This window comes from Solenopsis invicta, chromosome 5 (assembly GCF_016802725.1).
Source record: "Solenopsis invicta isolate M01_SB chromosome 5, UNIL_Sinv_3.0, whole genome shotgun sequence".
In the NCBI taxonomy this organism is placed as follows: Eukaryota; Metazoa; Arthropoda; class Insecta; order Hymenoptera; family Formicidae; genus Solenopsis; species Solenopsis invicta.
The window spans coordinates 23,512,327-23,528,982 of record NC_052668.1 but is presented as its reverse complement, the minus strand read 5'-3'; the positions used below and the strand labels follow the sequence as shown (position 1 = coordinate 23,528,982).

The 16,656-nt window shown below is 37.7% G+C and overlaps 2 protein-coding genes and 1 long non-coding RNA gene across 7 annotated transcripts; 2 read left to right on the top strand and 1 right to left on the bottom strand.

The window, feature by feature from the left end:
* Nucleotides 1-663: 663 nt before the first annotated feature.
* On the top strand, nt 664-12,751 carry LOC105195218. Of its 4 annotated transcripts, none has more exons than XM_026131046.2 (17): nt 664-850; nt 2,157-2,383; nt 3,665-3,790; nt 4,299-4,484; nt 4,571-4,795; nt 4,906-5,010; nt 5,327-6,536; nt 7,014-7,119; nt 7,191-8,555; nt 8,649-8,891; nt 8,971-9,332; nt 9,427-9,685; nt 9,773-9,999; nt 10,196-10,437; nt 10,542-10,556; nt 10,889-11,405; nt 11,488-12,751. In XM_026131046.2, exons 2-17 carry the CDS (start codon nt 2,216-2,218, stop codon nt 11,826-11,828), a joined length of 5,697 nt encoding a protein of 1,898 aa, XP_025986831.1. In that variant the 5' UTR covers nt 664-850; nt 2,157-2,215; the 3' UTR covers nt 11,829-12,751. The 4 variants fall into 4 exon arrangements, with proteins under 4 accessions (XP_025986831.1, XP_025986830.1, XP_011158849.1 ...); XM_026131045.2 differs by having other exon boundaries at nt 7,011-7,119; XM_039449301.1 differs by lacking the exon at nt 664-850 and adding an exon at nt 886-1,471 and having other exon boundaries at nt 7,011-7,119.
* A 366-nt stretch (nt 12,752-13,117) lies between these two features.
* On the bottom strand, nt 13,118-16,017 carry LOC105195217 (probable asparagine--tRNA ligase, mitochondrial). Of its 2 annotated transcripts, none has more exons than XM_011160545.3 (4): nt 15,251-16,017; nt 14,334-14,931; nt 13,788-14,235; nt 13,118-13,446 (listed from the first exon to the last, which is right to left on the bottom strand). In XM_011160545.3, the coding sequence occupies exons 2-4, from the start codon at nt 14,885-14,887 to the stop codon at nt 13,186-13,188; spliced, it is 1,263 nt and encodes a 420-aa protein (XP_011158847.1). In that variant the 5' UTR covers nt 14,888-14,931; nt 15,251-16,017; the 3' UTR covers nt 13,118-13,185. The 2 variants fall into 2 exon arrangements, with proteins under 2 accessions (XP_011158847.1, XP_011158846.1); XM_011160544.3 differs by having other exon boundaries at nt 14,334-14,911; nt 15,251-16,016.
* LOC120357790 lies at nt 14,925-15,442 on the top strand. The gene is made up of 2 exons (XR_005574789.1): nt 14,925-15,042; nt 15,130-15,442. It is a non-coding gene; the product is annotated as an uncharacterized LOC120357790 (long non-coding RNA).
* Nucleotides 16,018-16,656: the final 639 nt, after the last annotated feature.

Here is a 16,656-nt window from a genome sequence, read left to right as displayed (position 1 = left end):
CCTTCTTTACCTACATTAGATAATATACTAATTAATGTTACCTAAATTACCCGTTACTGTCTATTATAACAGTAAAATCAATAAAATCCTAGAAATATGAATTTTTCAAATCTTTTAAAATTTTGAAAGAAATTATTCGTTATCTGTATTATATAGCAAATAAAATAATATTTGGCTGATATCTAAGATCTTTTGTATAAAAGTTAAAAATTTATTAGTTTTCAGTATAAATTAAATTTAAATGATTGCAATAGCTTCAGTATTGCATTTTTTTGTTAAATAAATTACTAAAAAATATTTTAGAAATATGAAAAGAGTACTAAAGATATTTTGGTAAATGTGTAGAATGCCCTCATCACCTCCAATTTTGACAAAATTAACCTCTCAAAATATTATAAACCAACCCTTATCCTCTTTGGCTCGGAGTTGATTCAATTCCATTTCCAAAGACTACGGTCACTACGACTGACCAATCACAAGAGAACGATAAGGGCAATTATAAACCAACCTTTATGCACTTCATGTGCGACAGGCTTTTCTCGTCGCTCGTGCGACCGTAGCGACGTCACGGTCCTATATAACGCGCCCGATGATTCGCTGATTCTAACGAAAGGGCGAATACGTGCGGTGGTGGCGGCCAATGAAAAACGAAGTTGCATCGAGTACCCTGCCGTCACTAGTTGGGACGGTGATATGCCCGACAGCCATTTTACGTGCAGATCCTGTTCGCGTAAGCAGCAGTAGTGTAGTGCAAACGAGCGTGGATTTTTTCAAGAATCCTGTCGAGGGTGTACAGGCGTACACCAGTCGGACTGTGCCTCCCTGCGTCGCGCGATGCGCTGATAAAAAGGTAATTAATCGTCGACTGGAAGATTGGAAGCGAGGAGAGGCGCGCGAGGACGAGTCTCTCGCGAGGACGGGTGGCAAAGACGAGACAACGACTACTCCAGATGCGCGTTAGACGTCGTTTCGCTACCACACGCCTCGGCACGCGGATCTCCTTGTGTGAATGTCGACGAGTGAGACGCATGGACGAGACGCGCGGCTGTTTAGCCTCCCGAAGAGCGAGTTTACTTCGATCGCGGAAGTGAGCGAGCAAGAGCGAGACCGCGAGAGAGGGAGACCACGAGTGAAATCGATAAGATGTTTCTCACGTACGCGAATGTGCCGCCGACCTTCGTCTAGAACCGCGGATGGTATTACGTAAACGACGTGAGCGTCGGGAGTCGAATTTGTCTGCGAAAAATGGAATCCGGACGACCGGGCTCCTCCCGCGTCGCTTAATGAGAAGCGTCGTCGCGACGCGTCGCTTCGCCTTGCCTTGCCTCGCCTCGCCTCGCCTCGTCTCGCTTCGCCTCGCTTTCTCGCCCTAGATTTTTTGTCTCGATACGACCGCGAGAAGTGTGCTTTCCTTTTCGGACGAAACTCGACGTAAAAAGCTTCGCCGTTGCCTGACCGTAACGTATCGCGTGTACGTTTCTTGTCTTCCGACTCCCGAGAGTCCCGTTCCTTCTTTTGTTTTCCCGGTGAATCACCCTTTGAGAATTTACGCGATCCCCGGTGAATCATTCTTCAAAAATAATTTATTTTAGTGATAATTTATACGCAAATAACGTTAGAGCGCGATCTGTCGGAAGCAAGTTGTGCCCAGGAGAGACGCAGGTCGCAACGTGTTTCCTTGAGTCACGTTAAGACATGCGGCTTCTGCTTGGTGTAACGTATTCGGATTCTGTTCGGCCTTGCGTGTTTTACAGCAAGTTCTTTGGAAAAACACGCCGATTTTTGCGAGATAATTGAGATGATGTAACACTCGTTGCTGCGTTGCAAGATTATTAAGTCAGATTATTAAGATGTCTGCATTTTTCCTTGAGTGTATTTTAATAAGCTATTTTAAGATATTTTTATTTTATTTCTTTATTTAAATTAGTCTTTTAATGAATTATTATTCCAAGAAAGAACTAAAAATTGCAGTAACTTATATTTATCTGCAGAAGATACTCTTCCAAAGAGGAATTAAAAATTGTGGAAACTTACACATTTGATATACTATCTTAAACTTATACATAAATTTTTGATATAATTAATATTTACTTTCTTAATTGAAGGAATTAAACTTTTTGCTACATAAAGAGTGTTTTCTTCTTTTTATGTTACAGTTTGAATCAATGCTGTTGGTTTGAGCAGGATCCCTTGTTTGCCCATTTGTAGTGGCATCATGTTCGCGTCGACAAAGTCCAAAGAAGTCGCGGATGAGTACATCTCATCTCTATCTGATTTAACAATTAACAGTAAGCCGCTTATCAACATGCTCACCATGCTGGCTGAAGATAATATTGAACATGCATCAGCGATTGTACAAGCCGTCGAGTCTCATCTACTCAAGGTTACCTATCCATCATAGTTACATCTATAAAATATCTCATAAAGTATACTGGTTTTATTCGAGATTAATAATATTACTCTCGTGTAAAACTACAGATCTTCCGTCTCTCTTACTGTTACTATTCTTTATTTCTCATTGCAAAGCTCCTGTTTGTAGACACAACAAAAAAAATTCTGTTGCTGTGTCACGTAGCATGCACATCAGTCTTGTATTTTCATCTTTATTACCCTTTGCATCTACTTGTGAACTATAAAAGTATTTATAAAGAACTGTGATATTTTTGTAAAAAACATAAATGATAGATTTTCTATTAAAGCAGTGCTTGGCTATTCTATATCTGTTCTATAGACATAAAGAGCATAGCTAATCAAGCAATTCTAAATAGATTCTATTATTCCATAACTAGAAGGATATAAACACTGCAATAATTTGAGACTGTGTTATATAATGAATATTTTATGTCAAGATTTATAGTTATATTAAGTTACATATGTTAAAATAAATAAAGTATACTATTAAAACTTATTGACTTTAATGTTGTATGTATGTTGAATTCTAAATATGTGCTATGTATATTTTGTTAATCAAGATATTTGACACGTTGATCTCTAATCAGTTGATTTTATACACTAATAAAAACGTATATATGTATGTCAATTGCTCAAAATTATATAATGCCCAAGTAGTATTATTATCTCATAAATATACACACTTAAATAAAACAATACGTATAATTTATTTACCGATTTTTGAAGAATGCAATAATGGACTTTGTCAGTACGTGATATCTTTATGTGTAAAATGTTCCGAAATTGTTGTTTATTTCTAATTATATATTCTTTAACAAATCTGTTGTAAAGGACATTTTCCCAATGGAAATTTGATAGGTGGCTATTTTTCATTGCACTACTTTTCCTTACAGCATTAAATGTACTGGCAATTCAGCCGCAGTTAAAATATTTGTGTACAAATAAAATATATATGTAATTAATAAAAAAAATACAAAGATTTTACTATGTGTTACCCTTGCAAAATTATCCTTTTGAAATTTAACACAGCAGAGCTTCGATCTTCTACTTAAGTATTCTCGTAATTAGGCTTCCTATCAAGCTGTTCTAAGGAAAAATGGACTTCAAATTGAAAAAAATAATAGTTGAAGAGAAATATAATAATTTTGGAATATGCATGTACATCGAGATATTCTTAAACTATATAATAGTTTAAATATCTTTGTTAAATAATAAGGTAGAGCATATTGTGCATATTGTTGTGTTTTATTAGGTGAGAAGTGACATCAAGTTACCAGTACTCTATCTCATCGACTCGATTGTCAAGAATGTGAATGGTGACTATCTGAACCTGTTTACGCAAAACATAGTAAACACATTTTGCGGAGTATTTGAGAAGGTAAATATCTTTACTGTTTTTATAAGATCATTGATGCAAAGTATTATTGTCGAGAAACGATTCTTATTTGTGATCAATGATCCGTTACTGACCGGGAGTAACCTTTGCTCTCTGTCCGCATACGATGACGCAACGTTACAAACTTTACGCAAGTTTCTGAAAGGAATATTTTATAGCGTGTGTAGCGTCGTCTGACTTTATATCTCACGATGACATAAGATAATTGTTTGATCAATATAACACTACTTACCTCGCAGCTCTCAGAAAGATTTCATACAGAGTTTTATGTATTAGTTCTTTTTTTACAGATCTCTTTGTATATCGAATTATAAGAGAAATCTTAATATTTTAATAAATGAAGGTAGAGAATTTTGTCAAACATGTATGTGTGCGTGTGTGTGTCAAAGAGCTGATATTTTTGAAATTTAAAAATAGCAGTTTCATACTAAAATTTCTCGCGGGTTTTTTTTATTATGTAATAGATTATCAATGCCATTTTTATAAATAGGTTGATGAGAACACGAGAGCCAGCATGTGGAAGTTGCGACAAACGTGGAACGATGTATTTCCACCAAAGAAATTATTTTCATTAGATGTACGGGTACAAAGTATAGATCCTGCATGGCCAATCACTGCCCCATCCACTAGCATCCCTTCAGGATCTATACATGTAAACCCAAGATTTCTTTCAATGGTAAGTTTTATATATAAATAATTATATGTGTACGAAGAAAACATTGTTGTTGTTACATAATGACGGTATGCTGTTAATTTTTTCAGCCTCAACAAACCGCAACGTCGATTGTTCCGCCCGTTAAATTACCACCAGGAGAACCGGTAACGACTTCAGAAGCAGCCATGAGAGAACAGCTGCTAAAGAAGCAACGAGAATTGTTAGAATTACAAAAGAAGAAAATCGAGTTAGAATTGCTGCAGGCTAAAGCGAGTTTAGAGCAACAGCAGAGGCAGCTTGACAAACAAGCTGGCAGCTTAAAGACAGAAGTGGTAAGTTTTTTATAATCAGCCTATGAATAGATATAAGCTAAGAAGCATTTTTATCATCGGGATTTCTTTATTCTTATGAAATAATAATGTAATATTTATTGTTATAACAGGTTGTGTCCACTGCACATATTGCGTCAACTACGGAGACTACAACGCAGGCGAAACCTGTAGCACCTGTAGTGCCAAATCAAACTCCAAAACAAGTAGCAAAACAAGTTAGTTGAATATGCTAAACATATAATTTAAAAAACTTGCGGTTTTGTAGTTAAAGTCGGGTTTTCTCAATTTAAAGCTTTTGTTTTAAGAATTTTTATCTTTTTTTTTTATAGAAATGATTGCTAATCCTCTGCCCCTTATTCTGGAAGGATTTGTTTCATGTTGATTATGAATTTAAGAATTTCTGTGTAGGATAGTGAATCAAATTTGAAATCCGACAATGTTTACACTTTTTACATGTATAAGTGTTTATTTTTAATTATTTAATAGTTAAATATTATGTGCGTTATCAATAACAATTTTATTTGCTTATAGTTTCCAGCAGCAGCAGCATCACTTTTAAAGAACGCAGGAACAACCAGCGGTCCACGAATCGCACCAGCTAGTAGTATTGCAGTAGCGTCGGCTAAACCAGTCTCGCGAGATCCACGTTTGAAACCCACTCCTGCGAGTCAGGATGTGGCAGTACCAACGATAGATCCACGACAACGGCCGGGTACGAGTCCGAAAGAAGGTCCGCGGAATGAAGGTCAAGCGCAGCAAGTGGCGAATACAATTGTAACTTCGAACCAATTAAAACAGCAGATACTTTCAAAATCGGCTGTAACTATCAAGCCTCCGGCAAATCCTGCCGGATCCGATAATCCGACGTTATTAAACGTTATTAATAACAATAATGCTGATAATAATAGCAATAATAAAAATTTCAGTAGTAATATAAATAAAGATGCTGTCTCGCATCGAACAAGTCAAAAAAAAGACCCTCGATTAAATAGTAATAGTAGTGGCAACCTAAACGGTAACAACTCCAAAAACAGCCAGAGTTTATCGGTTTGCAGTAATAACTCGTCTTCAGTATTATCAGGGAATAATCGAGGAAGTGGAGGCAGCGATATCAACAAATCGAAAGACTCGAAGAGCACAAACTCACGTGGCTCTTCCTCGTCTTTGATCGACAAGTCTTCCACTTCCTCCAAGTCATCGCATAGGAAATTAGGCAATAAGTCGCGATCGAAACAGCCTCAAACTCCGAATAAGATTCCGAAAGTTGACAGAGATTCGAGTCCGATTAGATCAAAATCTCGTGAGAAAGACAGCGGAGATAGTTCATCACCGTCCTCACGTACCTCTCCACAATCCTCTTTCCAAGCCTCTAAAAGCCGCAAGAAGAACACGAAGTCGAGAAAGCGTAGTCCAAGTCCTCCGTATAGAATTCCAAGGCGTAACGACGCGAAATCGAGTTCGAGCTTAAATAATTCCGGTGGTGTTACTGAGGAGGAGCAATCTGGTTCACTGATAGTATCTCCTCCTCATCCGCCCGCATTCAAAGAGATCAGGCCGAACGCTAGACAGAGAAATTATGTAAGACGAAATAAAGACGACAGTCTTAGTCCGGAACGTTCTCCAGCCAACGCTGGAAATAATCAAATCGCTGTCGAGCCGACATTGGAATCTTCCAGCAAAGACGAGGATCTCAGAGCACCATTGTCTCTACCTGGAACAGCTGTTTCCATACCTGAAAAGAGTGAGTCAACAGTGTTTGGCAGCATATATTTATATATAACAACGTTAACACTAATTTGCAATATCATGAATATTGTCATCTACGTTTCAATTGTGCATGTACAAGTATCTATCAATTTTCCTGCGTTGCTTTCTCTAGTTACTGCTAAAAAATCTATCTTGAATATTTTCTTATAAAGGTGACTACAATATTTGCCTCATCTCTGGTAGCAATTGCAAGACTGTAACAGGTGATATTAAAAGTAGTATTTCCAACTTATCGTACTAACTTCTTTTGCGCTCGTATAAGTATATAATTCCAATTATTTTGGCGAAATCTCTTAGCGCGCATTTCTTCAGGAAAATATTGCTCAAATCTATAATTCTTTGAAATACATATTAGGGATATATAATAAAAAGAGAAATGGTAATATTAAATTAATTCGTAATACATTTATCTCGCACGAGTTATACTTTATCTTGAATTCTTTTCCAGAAGAAGATTTAGATCTACGAGTATTACCATCTGTTAACACTAACAAAAGACGCAGTGAGGAATGTGTAGAAACTCCACTGAAGAAAACTAAGGCTGAGAAATTTGACGCGTATGTATCGTTATGCTAATAATTACATTAATCTTGTGTATACAATAACTTGCATTTTTTTTTTTTTACAGATTATTCGGTAATGAAGACGTAGATTTACGCACATTGACGCATCCTAATGCCGGTCGACCTCCGACACCTCCACCACCTGTGATTTCTGGGGAGGATGGAAAAGATGGCTGGGCAAAATTAAAGACGCCCACAAAGAATGATAGAGACAAGCAAGTTAATAATACCGATGATAAGCGTGAAAGGGATCGTAATAGGGATAGATTAGGACGTCTGAGGCTTTATAATAAGCTCCCGGATGATCCTAAGGAAAGAAGGAGAACCTTGTCAAATGAGGAACAAGATTCTAGACCAGGACGTAGAGGCCGGGAGAATGATAAACCTGAGAGAAATGACGATAGAAATATTGAGATAATTATGAAGCAAGCCGCCGAACAATTGAATCAGGGGTCGATCACGAAGACGCAGTACAACACCCTAATACAAGAGGTACTGCATATGAGCGAGGATCGAAAATTGCGAGCCGCGCAGCGTAAGGAGAAGGAGGCTGGTACTGTGATATGGGAGAAGGGTATCAACATGGATATGTCCGGTCCCGGGGATCGCAATGCGACGAATTTCAGCCCGTCCAACGACAAGGAGATGATGCGGAACAAAGATCATCCGATACCGCGAAATCCGAACGGTCCGAGATGGCAGAATCAGCCATGGCAACAACCGTGGGCGCATCCCCCGGGACCGCCTTTCGGCGGGCCGCAAGGACATTTCAATTCGGACATGAGACCTGTCGGACCTTGGCAGAATCCTCGACATTTTGGGCCGATGCGGCCAGATTTCCAGTATCATAGCGGCTTCAATCACAGTATGGGACCCAATCCGCGTTTAGGACCTGGTATGATGGGTCCGATGGGTCCAAATGGGCCGATTATGTCGAATCTTTTGCCGAACGGCCCAATGGGACCGATGGGGCCTATGCCCAACTCCGCTATGGCAATGGGATGCCATCCTGCGATGATGATGAACAATGGACCCATGACCAATCTTATGCCAAATATGCCACCTCTAGCGTCCAATAGAAATGTATCACCGAATACATCTGCGAAGTACGACCTCGAGGATAATGATCAGGGATACGGCAACTCCATGTTAAAGAATCCGGGCTCACATAGTCGCGAATTGCCACCGCCGGATTCGAAACTGTTAGCCGAGATCTCGAGAGACACCATGAAATCTATAAATATTGATAATATACCACGGGAGATTCGCTATTACGGGCAAATCGGTGTAGTGTTTATGAACTGGGACGATCCACGGGAGATTGGTTTCCAGGACGGTATAAGAAGAATACTAATTGACGATAAAGATACTATTACTTGCGCATTTAACGATCAGTATAAGGAATTTATGTACGAGGGAGAAGTACATAGGTGAGTACATTATATCCAAATTTTGTTTGAATTAAACTTTAAATATTTTGGCATTTTTTTAAGGTAATAAAAATACAAATCGTGTCTTTTCAGAATCAAATTGGGTGCACCCACACGAGAATTGTATGTCGATGATCGGTGGTACGAATGTTATTTTGGTGGTATGCCGATAACAATCGAACTCGGCGGAAAAAAAGTCAGCGTGAAATTGGAGGGTCCTCCGCCACAAGTCAAGATCGGTACTGTGAAGCGTACCGATCTTGTGGTTGCGAAAATTAATCTCATTATCAATGCGCGCAATATGGTGCCGGTGTTTTTGGACGCAAAACCACAGATGTAAATATATTTTTTAGCATGAGAGTTTAAAAAATTGAACAGTAATGTGCACTCTTATAATCACGCTTGTTTCTTTTAGATTCGAAATCGAAGGAAAACCTCATACGTTGGAATTTACGGACGCGTTGCAGACAGTTCTTTTAAATGGACGACCGTTTAAAGTCGAATTCGGAGGCTTACCCAAACCTATTATTGTTAGAGACAAAAAGCATTTTATCAGGTTTTCAGTACTGCCTAGAGGAGTGCGTGCTGGTCATGTTAAGATTACTGGAATGAGAGGCGAAGGCCCCATCGAGTCACCACCGCCAGTGACGCCTCTAATAACGCAGAAACCGAAGATAGACACAACTCCTACCAAGCAATCGCCAACTCGATTGCCCCCTGTGGAACACGAATCCACGTCGCAGGATGGTCTAGATTTTACTTCTACTTCAAAACCAGGTGAAAAATTAATTATATCATGTATTTTTTTACATATTACGATTCTTTAGCATTTAATAACTATATTATTAACTATATTATAATATAATTTCAGATCTGCAATTAGATATATTATCGTCAGTTTTGCCATCGGCTATGGCACCATCATCTGGTTTGTCATATCAAGCCGAACCTGTGGAAAATCCGCCCGCACCAGCACCGACATTGCCATTGAACATGAGTGAATTATTCCAGAGATTGGTCGAGACTGGTATCGTTCCCAATCTCACAGAACAAAAGAAACAAGAGGAGGAAGAGAAGAAAGAGCCCGAGATTACTCCAGTCTCCTTTGATAAACCAGAAACTCTGAAAATGTAAGTTATCCTTCGTCGCCGTCACATCTTACCGTTTATCAAATCGATGAAACCAAATATCAAACAACGATCTTTTTTTTTTTACAGTAAACAGCCAGCGATTGCAACAGCCTTGTATAGTGGCATGCAATGTAGTTCTTGTGGCGCTAGATTTGCGCCTGAATTAGCCACTCGTTATAGCCATCATTTAGATTGGCACTTTAGACAGAACAGGCGTGAACGAGACTCTGCAAGAAAAGCGCATTCCCGACCGTGGTATTACGATGTCAGCGATTGGATACAGTTTGAGGAGATTGAAGACTTGGAGGATAGAGGTACGCATATTTTTTTCTTTTTTTTTTTTTATACGCGTTATTCCGAGAATTCCAAAAAAAATCGACATAATGTTAGACTGACTGAATTGTAATCGGAACGTAAGACTAATAACTTTATAACAAGAGTAAATTGAAATGCTCATATTCGTCATTCAATGTCTTCTTCAATCTTATGTTTTTTGTTTCTTTCTTTTAGCGCAAAGTTGGTTTGAGACTGAGAAACAGACGGCGGAAACGGAAGGTATGGCCACCGATGATTCGCCTCAGGAAACATTACAGCCTAGCGTACCAACTGGTAGCGACGAGGATTCGCGATGCCAAGTATGTCATGACGCATTTGAACAGTTCTATAATGAGGAAAAAGAGGAGTGGCATTTGCGACCGGCGGTTAATTACGAGGGCAAAAATTACCATCCGCTCTGTCTAGAGGATTACAAGGTTTGTGTGTCTCTCTATTTTAATCAGTGCATATGTTTAAATTTTGCCGATATTTCTATTAACGAAACCGTTTGTTGCATTCTTACAAAAAAAAAAAAAAATAGGAAAAGAATCTAGCGGTACGTGATTCTTTTAATAATTCATTTTCATGGCACACTTTTATAAGCTTTATCACTCGTACTAATAGAATAAGTATTGCTACTACGTAATGTTTTCTGTTTATGTAGAATTATTTAAAATGTACATACCAAAGGTTATTCTTTTAACAATGCATTTCTGAAAAAAGGTTTAACATTCTTCACAATTTTTATTTTTATATATGTCATTATCTCATTATTCTTTGCACTCAACTAATTGATATTATTACATAACATGTATTTTTTCACATTTTGTTGCTATTATCATTGAAATAATTTTAATAATCTTGTTCTGTATATTGTTGAAACTTTAGAGAGCATTAGAAAAATCAGCTTTGACGCTTGAAGAGGCAGCTTCGGAAATTGAGGAAAATAAGCAAGAATGTTCCGAAGAGACGCCCGGAGATGAAACTAAGCAGCAAGAATCTGAAGAAACATTGAATAAAGAGCAGTCTGAATCTGTGGATAACCAAGTAAACCAAGTGGAAGTGAATATGATGAAACTCTTAGATTCTATTGCTGAGAACAAGGAAGAGTCTGTTGAGAATGCTGAAATGGAGAATTCTGAAGTTTCGCAGGATGATACGGAAAAGAAAGAGAATACAGAAGGCCTTAACGAAGACAATACAGAAGGTGTTGTGGAAGATGCCGAGAAAGACGCATCTACGACAAATAAAGAGGAAGAATCTTCGGGCGAAGGTGTAAGTGAACCTTTTGAAAATATTAAAATTAAAGAGGAGCCATTAGACGATATTGACGAGCAACCCGACAGCGAAATGTTCGATTTCGCCAACGTAGAAGTAAAAGAAGAGCCTATGGAACCTGAACCAGGTATATATTCTTATCTTAGATTAATGTAAATCAATAATTTTCTATTTCGGACAATTTCGATAATAGCCTAATTTCTTCTCAGATCCCGAACAAATAGTGAATGAAACAGGCACAGTCGATACAACGTACGCCGCAGTGAAAAGTTCCATCGACGGAAACGTAGAATTGGACTCTACGCCGGCAGCCATTCCCGCAGCTCCTTCGCGAATTAAGATCAATATTACTAAACCACTGAACATTAACAAAGATTCGGAAGAGAATAAAGAGAAGGAGAAAGTGGCAGCCGAAACGCCTGTAGAGGAAAATGCGGAACAACCATTAGTAGCAGCTTCCATTAAGCCGAGTTTACAGGGTAGGAAGCTATCGAACTTACCTCCTGTAGAAAAAGGACAAGAATTATCAGGACTTTGTTCCATCATGTAAATAACGTGTATAAAGTTTGGAAATGAGTCTACGCGATACAAGTGTATAAAGCGCTAGATTTAAGTTTAGACGGAATACTAGATTTACTTCTAGCTTATTTATATCTTGTACATCACAATTTTGTACAACTTGTACGACGTGATATGATTATTGTAAAAAAAAGTCTTCGTTTCGCTTGACATGCCATTCATCTCTGAAGAATTATATCATCTCAATTTTCATTTAGATAAATTTACTTAAATTAGTAACTTGATTTATCAAGTAAATTAATTTAAATTTGCTACATGAATTTTACAAATACACGTTTATTTGAATGCACGAGTTAAAAAAGTTTTTAATTTAATTGCGTCGTACAAGTTAAAAAAAAATTATACGTGTGAAACGTGTGCAAGTGTGTGAATATATCACAAGTATTAAAATATCTTCACAAAAGTGAGAGTGAGTGAGAAATAGAGCTGTATATATTTTATGTAATCTAGGAAAATATGTAGTAGCATTCCTGTGTGAGAGTGACTGTACATTATTCGGCGACGTGCTTTGTGATAAGGGAAACCATCACGAATTCATCACGATTATTTACACTCACTAAAAAACTTCAAATACCGTTTGTACTTGTTTAAGTTATGATGATGTCTTGTCGTTCATCATAAACTTCAAGTTCCGCTCGTACTTGCAAGTTTGAAAGTGATCTGCACTCACCTGTAATGTTGAATACTGTTTGGACTTGTAAAAAGTGCGGCAAATCCTTCGAGTTCGCTGGGAGAGTAGAACGGAGAGTCATTTCAAGGTGTACAAATTATGTGATATGAGTTATCTATTTGTAACATAAACTATCAACGGAAAAACAATGACGATACGAAAGATGACTAGGATTATTACATTAGATTTGCATTATTTTGTTGTATAAAAATTTGTTTATTACAGGTTTGACTTTCCTTTTAATCAACCTTTCTACTATATCCTTTATAATTATAGCTTTGAAGCTGTTTAGGGTATGAACTTGAATTCAGAACTAGAAAACAATAAAGACATTGACAAAAAAATTTAAGATTTTCGTTGTTATGTCTCAATATTCAATAAACTGCATTTAGAACGAAATCATTGGTTCATTTATTGCAATTTTACCCCAAAAAATTTATAAAAAAAAACTTCAATTATCTTTGAATCATCACAGCCCTTAATCTTTTAAGAAACCTACGTGTATATTCTACTAATTTATAAAGATCTTATAAAATATACGACATTGTTTTTCCATTTGCAATATTTGGTTTGTTAATTTCTTTTCGATATCTTTTTTTTTTTTTTTTTTTTTTTAGAGGGAGGGGATTAAATGAGACGACAACCCTGAAAACTTTATTCATAAATTGCAATTGTGCGGCCATCTGGGGAAAGGCACGGTGTCCTTGATATTGCCGATCCCCAAGAGACACTGCAAGAATCTGTCGAAACCCATTCCAAAGCCACCTGTTGGTACATTTCCATATTTCCGTAAATCTAAATACCATGAGAGATTCCCCGTGATTGGTAGCTTTAACTGTAATTTCTCATAATTATCCTCGCGGATGCTGCCTCCTACTAGTTCTCCCACGTTTGGTACCAGCAGATCCAATGCCGCTACCTTTTAAGGAAAATCGTACAAGATACATGTCTTTAAAGTATTAAGAAACACATTCTTTAACCCTACATCTGCAATTTGTTGTTTTTTTATACGAGCAAATTTTTCCGAAATAAAGGGAATCATTATTAAATAGAGGTTTTAATTTGTATTAAAAACTATTTAGTAATGTAATAGAGATGCTGAAAAATAATCCAGATTGCAGACAGATTTAAAGAAGTGTTTTTTTAATTCATCAATATCAAACTTTACGCTTAAAAGCTGCATTTGCATCTAATGCAGCTTTATCAATGAATTAAACAACTCGCCTAAGCTTGCACATTATTTGTTTTTTACTGGCTCACCTTGGATGCATCCTCTGTGCACTCTTTCATATAAAATGGCTTAATGATTTTTGGCCAGTTAATAACGAACACTGGCACCCCGTCGTTATGTTGTACCAAAAACAGTTCATGCTCCTTTGAGAATGCCTCTCCATACTTGACGGGTTGTTGCAATTGATTCGCGTGATTATTCAACACGTTGAACGCATCTTCATACGTTAAACGTCCGAACGGTTTGTTCAACCATTGCGGTTCCGGGGCGTCAATCGCACGCAGATCCGAGATTCCCTTCTCGATCATTCGCTCGGTGACACGTTTCACTAGAAGCTCAACTTCCTCTATCAGTTCTTCGATACACGTGAGAAACGCTATCTCCGTCTCTAACATGTAAAATTCTGATAAATGCAATCTCGACTTTGAATTTTCCGCCCTGAATGTGGGTCCGAAGGTGTATACCCTTGTGAGAGCTCTGAAAAAGTTCTAACAGTACATTACATCCCATAATTTATCGACAACAGCAAAGAGACACGTATGCAAGTTATACATAGCACTGAAGAATTTAATCACCTTGCTACCGCCTCCAGATGTAACTGTCCGGAGACAGTGAGGAAGGTGGTGGTATCAAAGTAAATGTCATCCTCAGATTTCTGACCCTCCTTTTTCATACTCTCTAGAACCTGCTTGGACTGTGGCCTGACGACGAACACCTCGCCCGCGCCCTCACAATCGTTGGACGTCAACATCGGCGTATGCACGCTTATAAACTCCCTATCTCTTAGATGATCCGCAATCATTACAGAGGCAAGATCGCGCAGCCTCAACAAGCTGGAAAAGTGCCGCGTTCTCGGCCTCAAATGTAAATACTGCCTGATATAGTCCGAGTCGTATTTCTTTCTTGGCGCGAACGGATAACCGTCCTCCAAAACGTTGCATGCGCCGATCACGTGCACCTCAGTCGCGCGTAGTTCGGCCCTACCGCTGGGAGCCAGAGCCAGTTCTCCTTCTACACTGACGCTACTTCCATAACGTAGATCGTCGGGTGTAATCGTCTTCGGCAGGACAACTTGTAGCATCTCGCACGTGGATCCGTCGGAAACGTCGATGAATATGTTATCCTTCATCTTTCGCAACGCGCGTACCCATCCCTAGGCACACGAAGATCAATCTGTGAGTGCAAGAATATAGGATTACAAGTCGGTTGGATTCGCGACGACGAAGAGCATCGCCCGAACATTTGTATTCTTCAACGCGACCGAATTCTATCTGCGTCAAGTCTGTATGTAATGTAAATATGAACGGAGGATAGCCATGAAACTGCTAACCATAGAACTTTCCCTTCTTATTAATTATACATTATTCGCAGCACAGAAGCGAGCTGTCCGCGAAGCATCGGCGCAGTATCTCGCAGCCGCCGCTTCTCGGCACTTCCTCGAGTTACCGTGCGTTGCTTCGTGATGCGAAAGAGTCGCGTAATAGAATCTAACCTGTACTTTGGCAGGCTTTCCGATCGTCCCTTTCGACGTGGTATCTAAAATTGACGAGCATTTATGTACACCGCACTTGACGACGTCCGTCTTAAGCGGTTGCAGCCTCCCGATGTATCTCGTAAGCATTTCCAAGGGCGGTCGACTTCCAACAATTGGCTCCCGGAAAAAATGCTTACTTGCACAAGAAAATTCAAAATGGAGTCGTGCGTCAGGATCGCGCGCGGGTGGTGCGAGAAACAGCGAGAAATAGTGCCGCGTTTACAGCGGAAAAGCAGCTTCGTGACACATTAATACGATTGGTTCTTGCCTTCGGTTCTTCTGGGCTACGCCCGGGGAACGGCGCGCGATTTGGTTCATCCCAGCTCATCCTAGATGACATGAATAGAAACAAATCTGCGAAATATAATCTTTTCTCTCCGCATGTAAAAAAATAATAAGTGAATCGAGAAAAATGGCATATTGCGTCTTAAGAATTCTTCACTGCGAGTGGTTGATTATTAACTCATTGGACTAAACAGATTCTTTATTCTTAATTAGAAAATAGATCAGTTTATTCAATACATAGTTATAAATTAGGAATAATCTGTATTCCAGTTTAAGAGGATCTTGAAACAAATTACCAACATTTCTTTATTAATAGAAAATATTTTTTAATTAGTTTTACAGAATTCTTAATTGTGTCGAAGAAGCTAATACAAAGATATTTTCTAGTAAAAATTTAAATAGTGATTAAAAAATTAAATATTAAAGTTAATAAGTTAATAATTTTGAACTTAAATAATTTAATTTTTTACTTTAACTAATTATTTTTTAAACACATTTTAATTTATTAACTTTTTTACTATTGTAATTGTTTTATCGGAAGTAGTGACTTTAAAAAATTATGAATTTCTAATATAAATGCTTTTCAAAATTAACTTTGAATTTATTTAATCTTTTAATGTAACTTTTAATAGAATTAATTTTTTGTGTTCATGTAACTTTTAATGTAACTAAATTAATTTTGTAAGTTATTAACTCTCATTAAATTTAATTAAATATATTAGCTTACCCAATTCTGCTTATAAGAGTCTCTATAGTTTAGATTTAGATTACACTCTATTTAATCATTTATCCAATTCAGAATACGGGATTTGTTTACTTCTGAGTTCAGAATAAGTTCAAGAGATTCAGAATATGGAACTGCTCAATTTTGAGTTCAGAGTACAAGATTTGCTTAGTCCAAAGAATTCAGAATACGAACCTTGTGTTGCTAATACACTAAATTTCCATTGCAAATTATTGCAGATTATTATCGTTAAATTTGCTCGCAAATTTATTTTATATCTTTTTAAAAATTGTGTATTTCATTGTATTCAATTTCCTACATATCCTTGTAATCTGTAGACATAGGGTGCTTTCCA

Bases quoted from the DNA above. Each gene is read 5' to 3' on its own strand.
- LOC105195218 (XM_026131045.2), top strand. From the start codon at position 2,216: ATGTTCGCGTCGACAAAGTCCAAAGAAGTCGCGGATGAGTACATCTCA. The intron at 6,537-7,010 runs GTGAGTCAACAG...ATTCTTTTCCAG, and splicing joins TGTTTCCATACCTGAAAAGA to AAGAAGATTTAGATCTACGA. The intron at 9,686-9,772 runs GTAAGTTATCCT...TTTTTTTTACAG, and splicing joins AAACCAGAAACTCTGAAAAT to TAAACAGCCAGCGATTGCAA.
- LOC105195217 (XM_011160544.3), bottom strand. From the start codon at position 15,379: ATGCTTACGAGATACATCGGGAGGCTGCAACCGCTTAAGACGGACGTC. The intron at 14,912-15,250 runs GTTAGATTCTAT...TCGTGTGCCTAG, and splicing joins GAAAGCCTGCCAAAGTACAG to GGATGGGTACGCGCGTTGCG. The intron at 14,236-14,333 runs GTGATTAAATTC...GAACTTTTTCAG, and splicing joins CATCTGGAGGCGGTAGCAAG to AGCTCTCACAAGGGTATACA.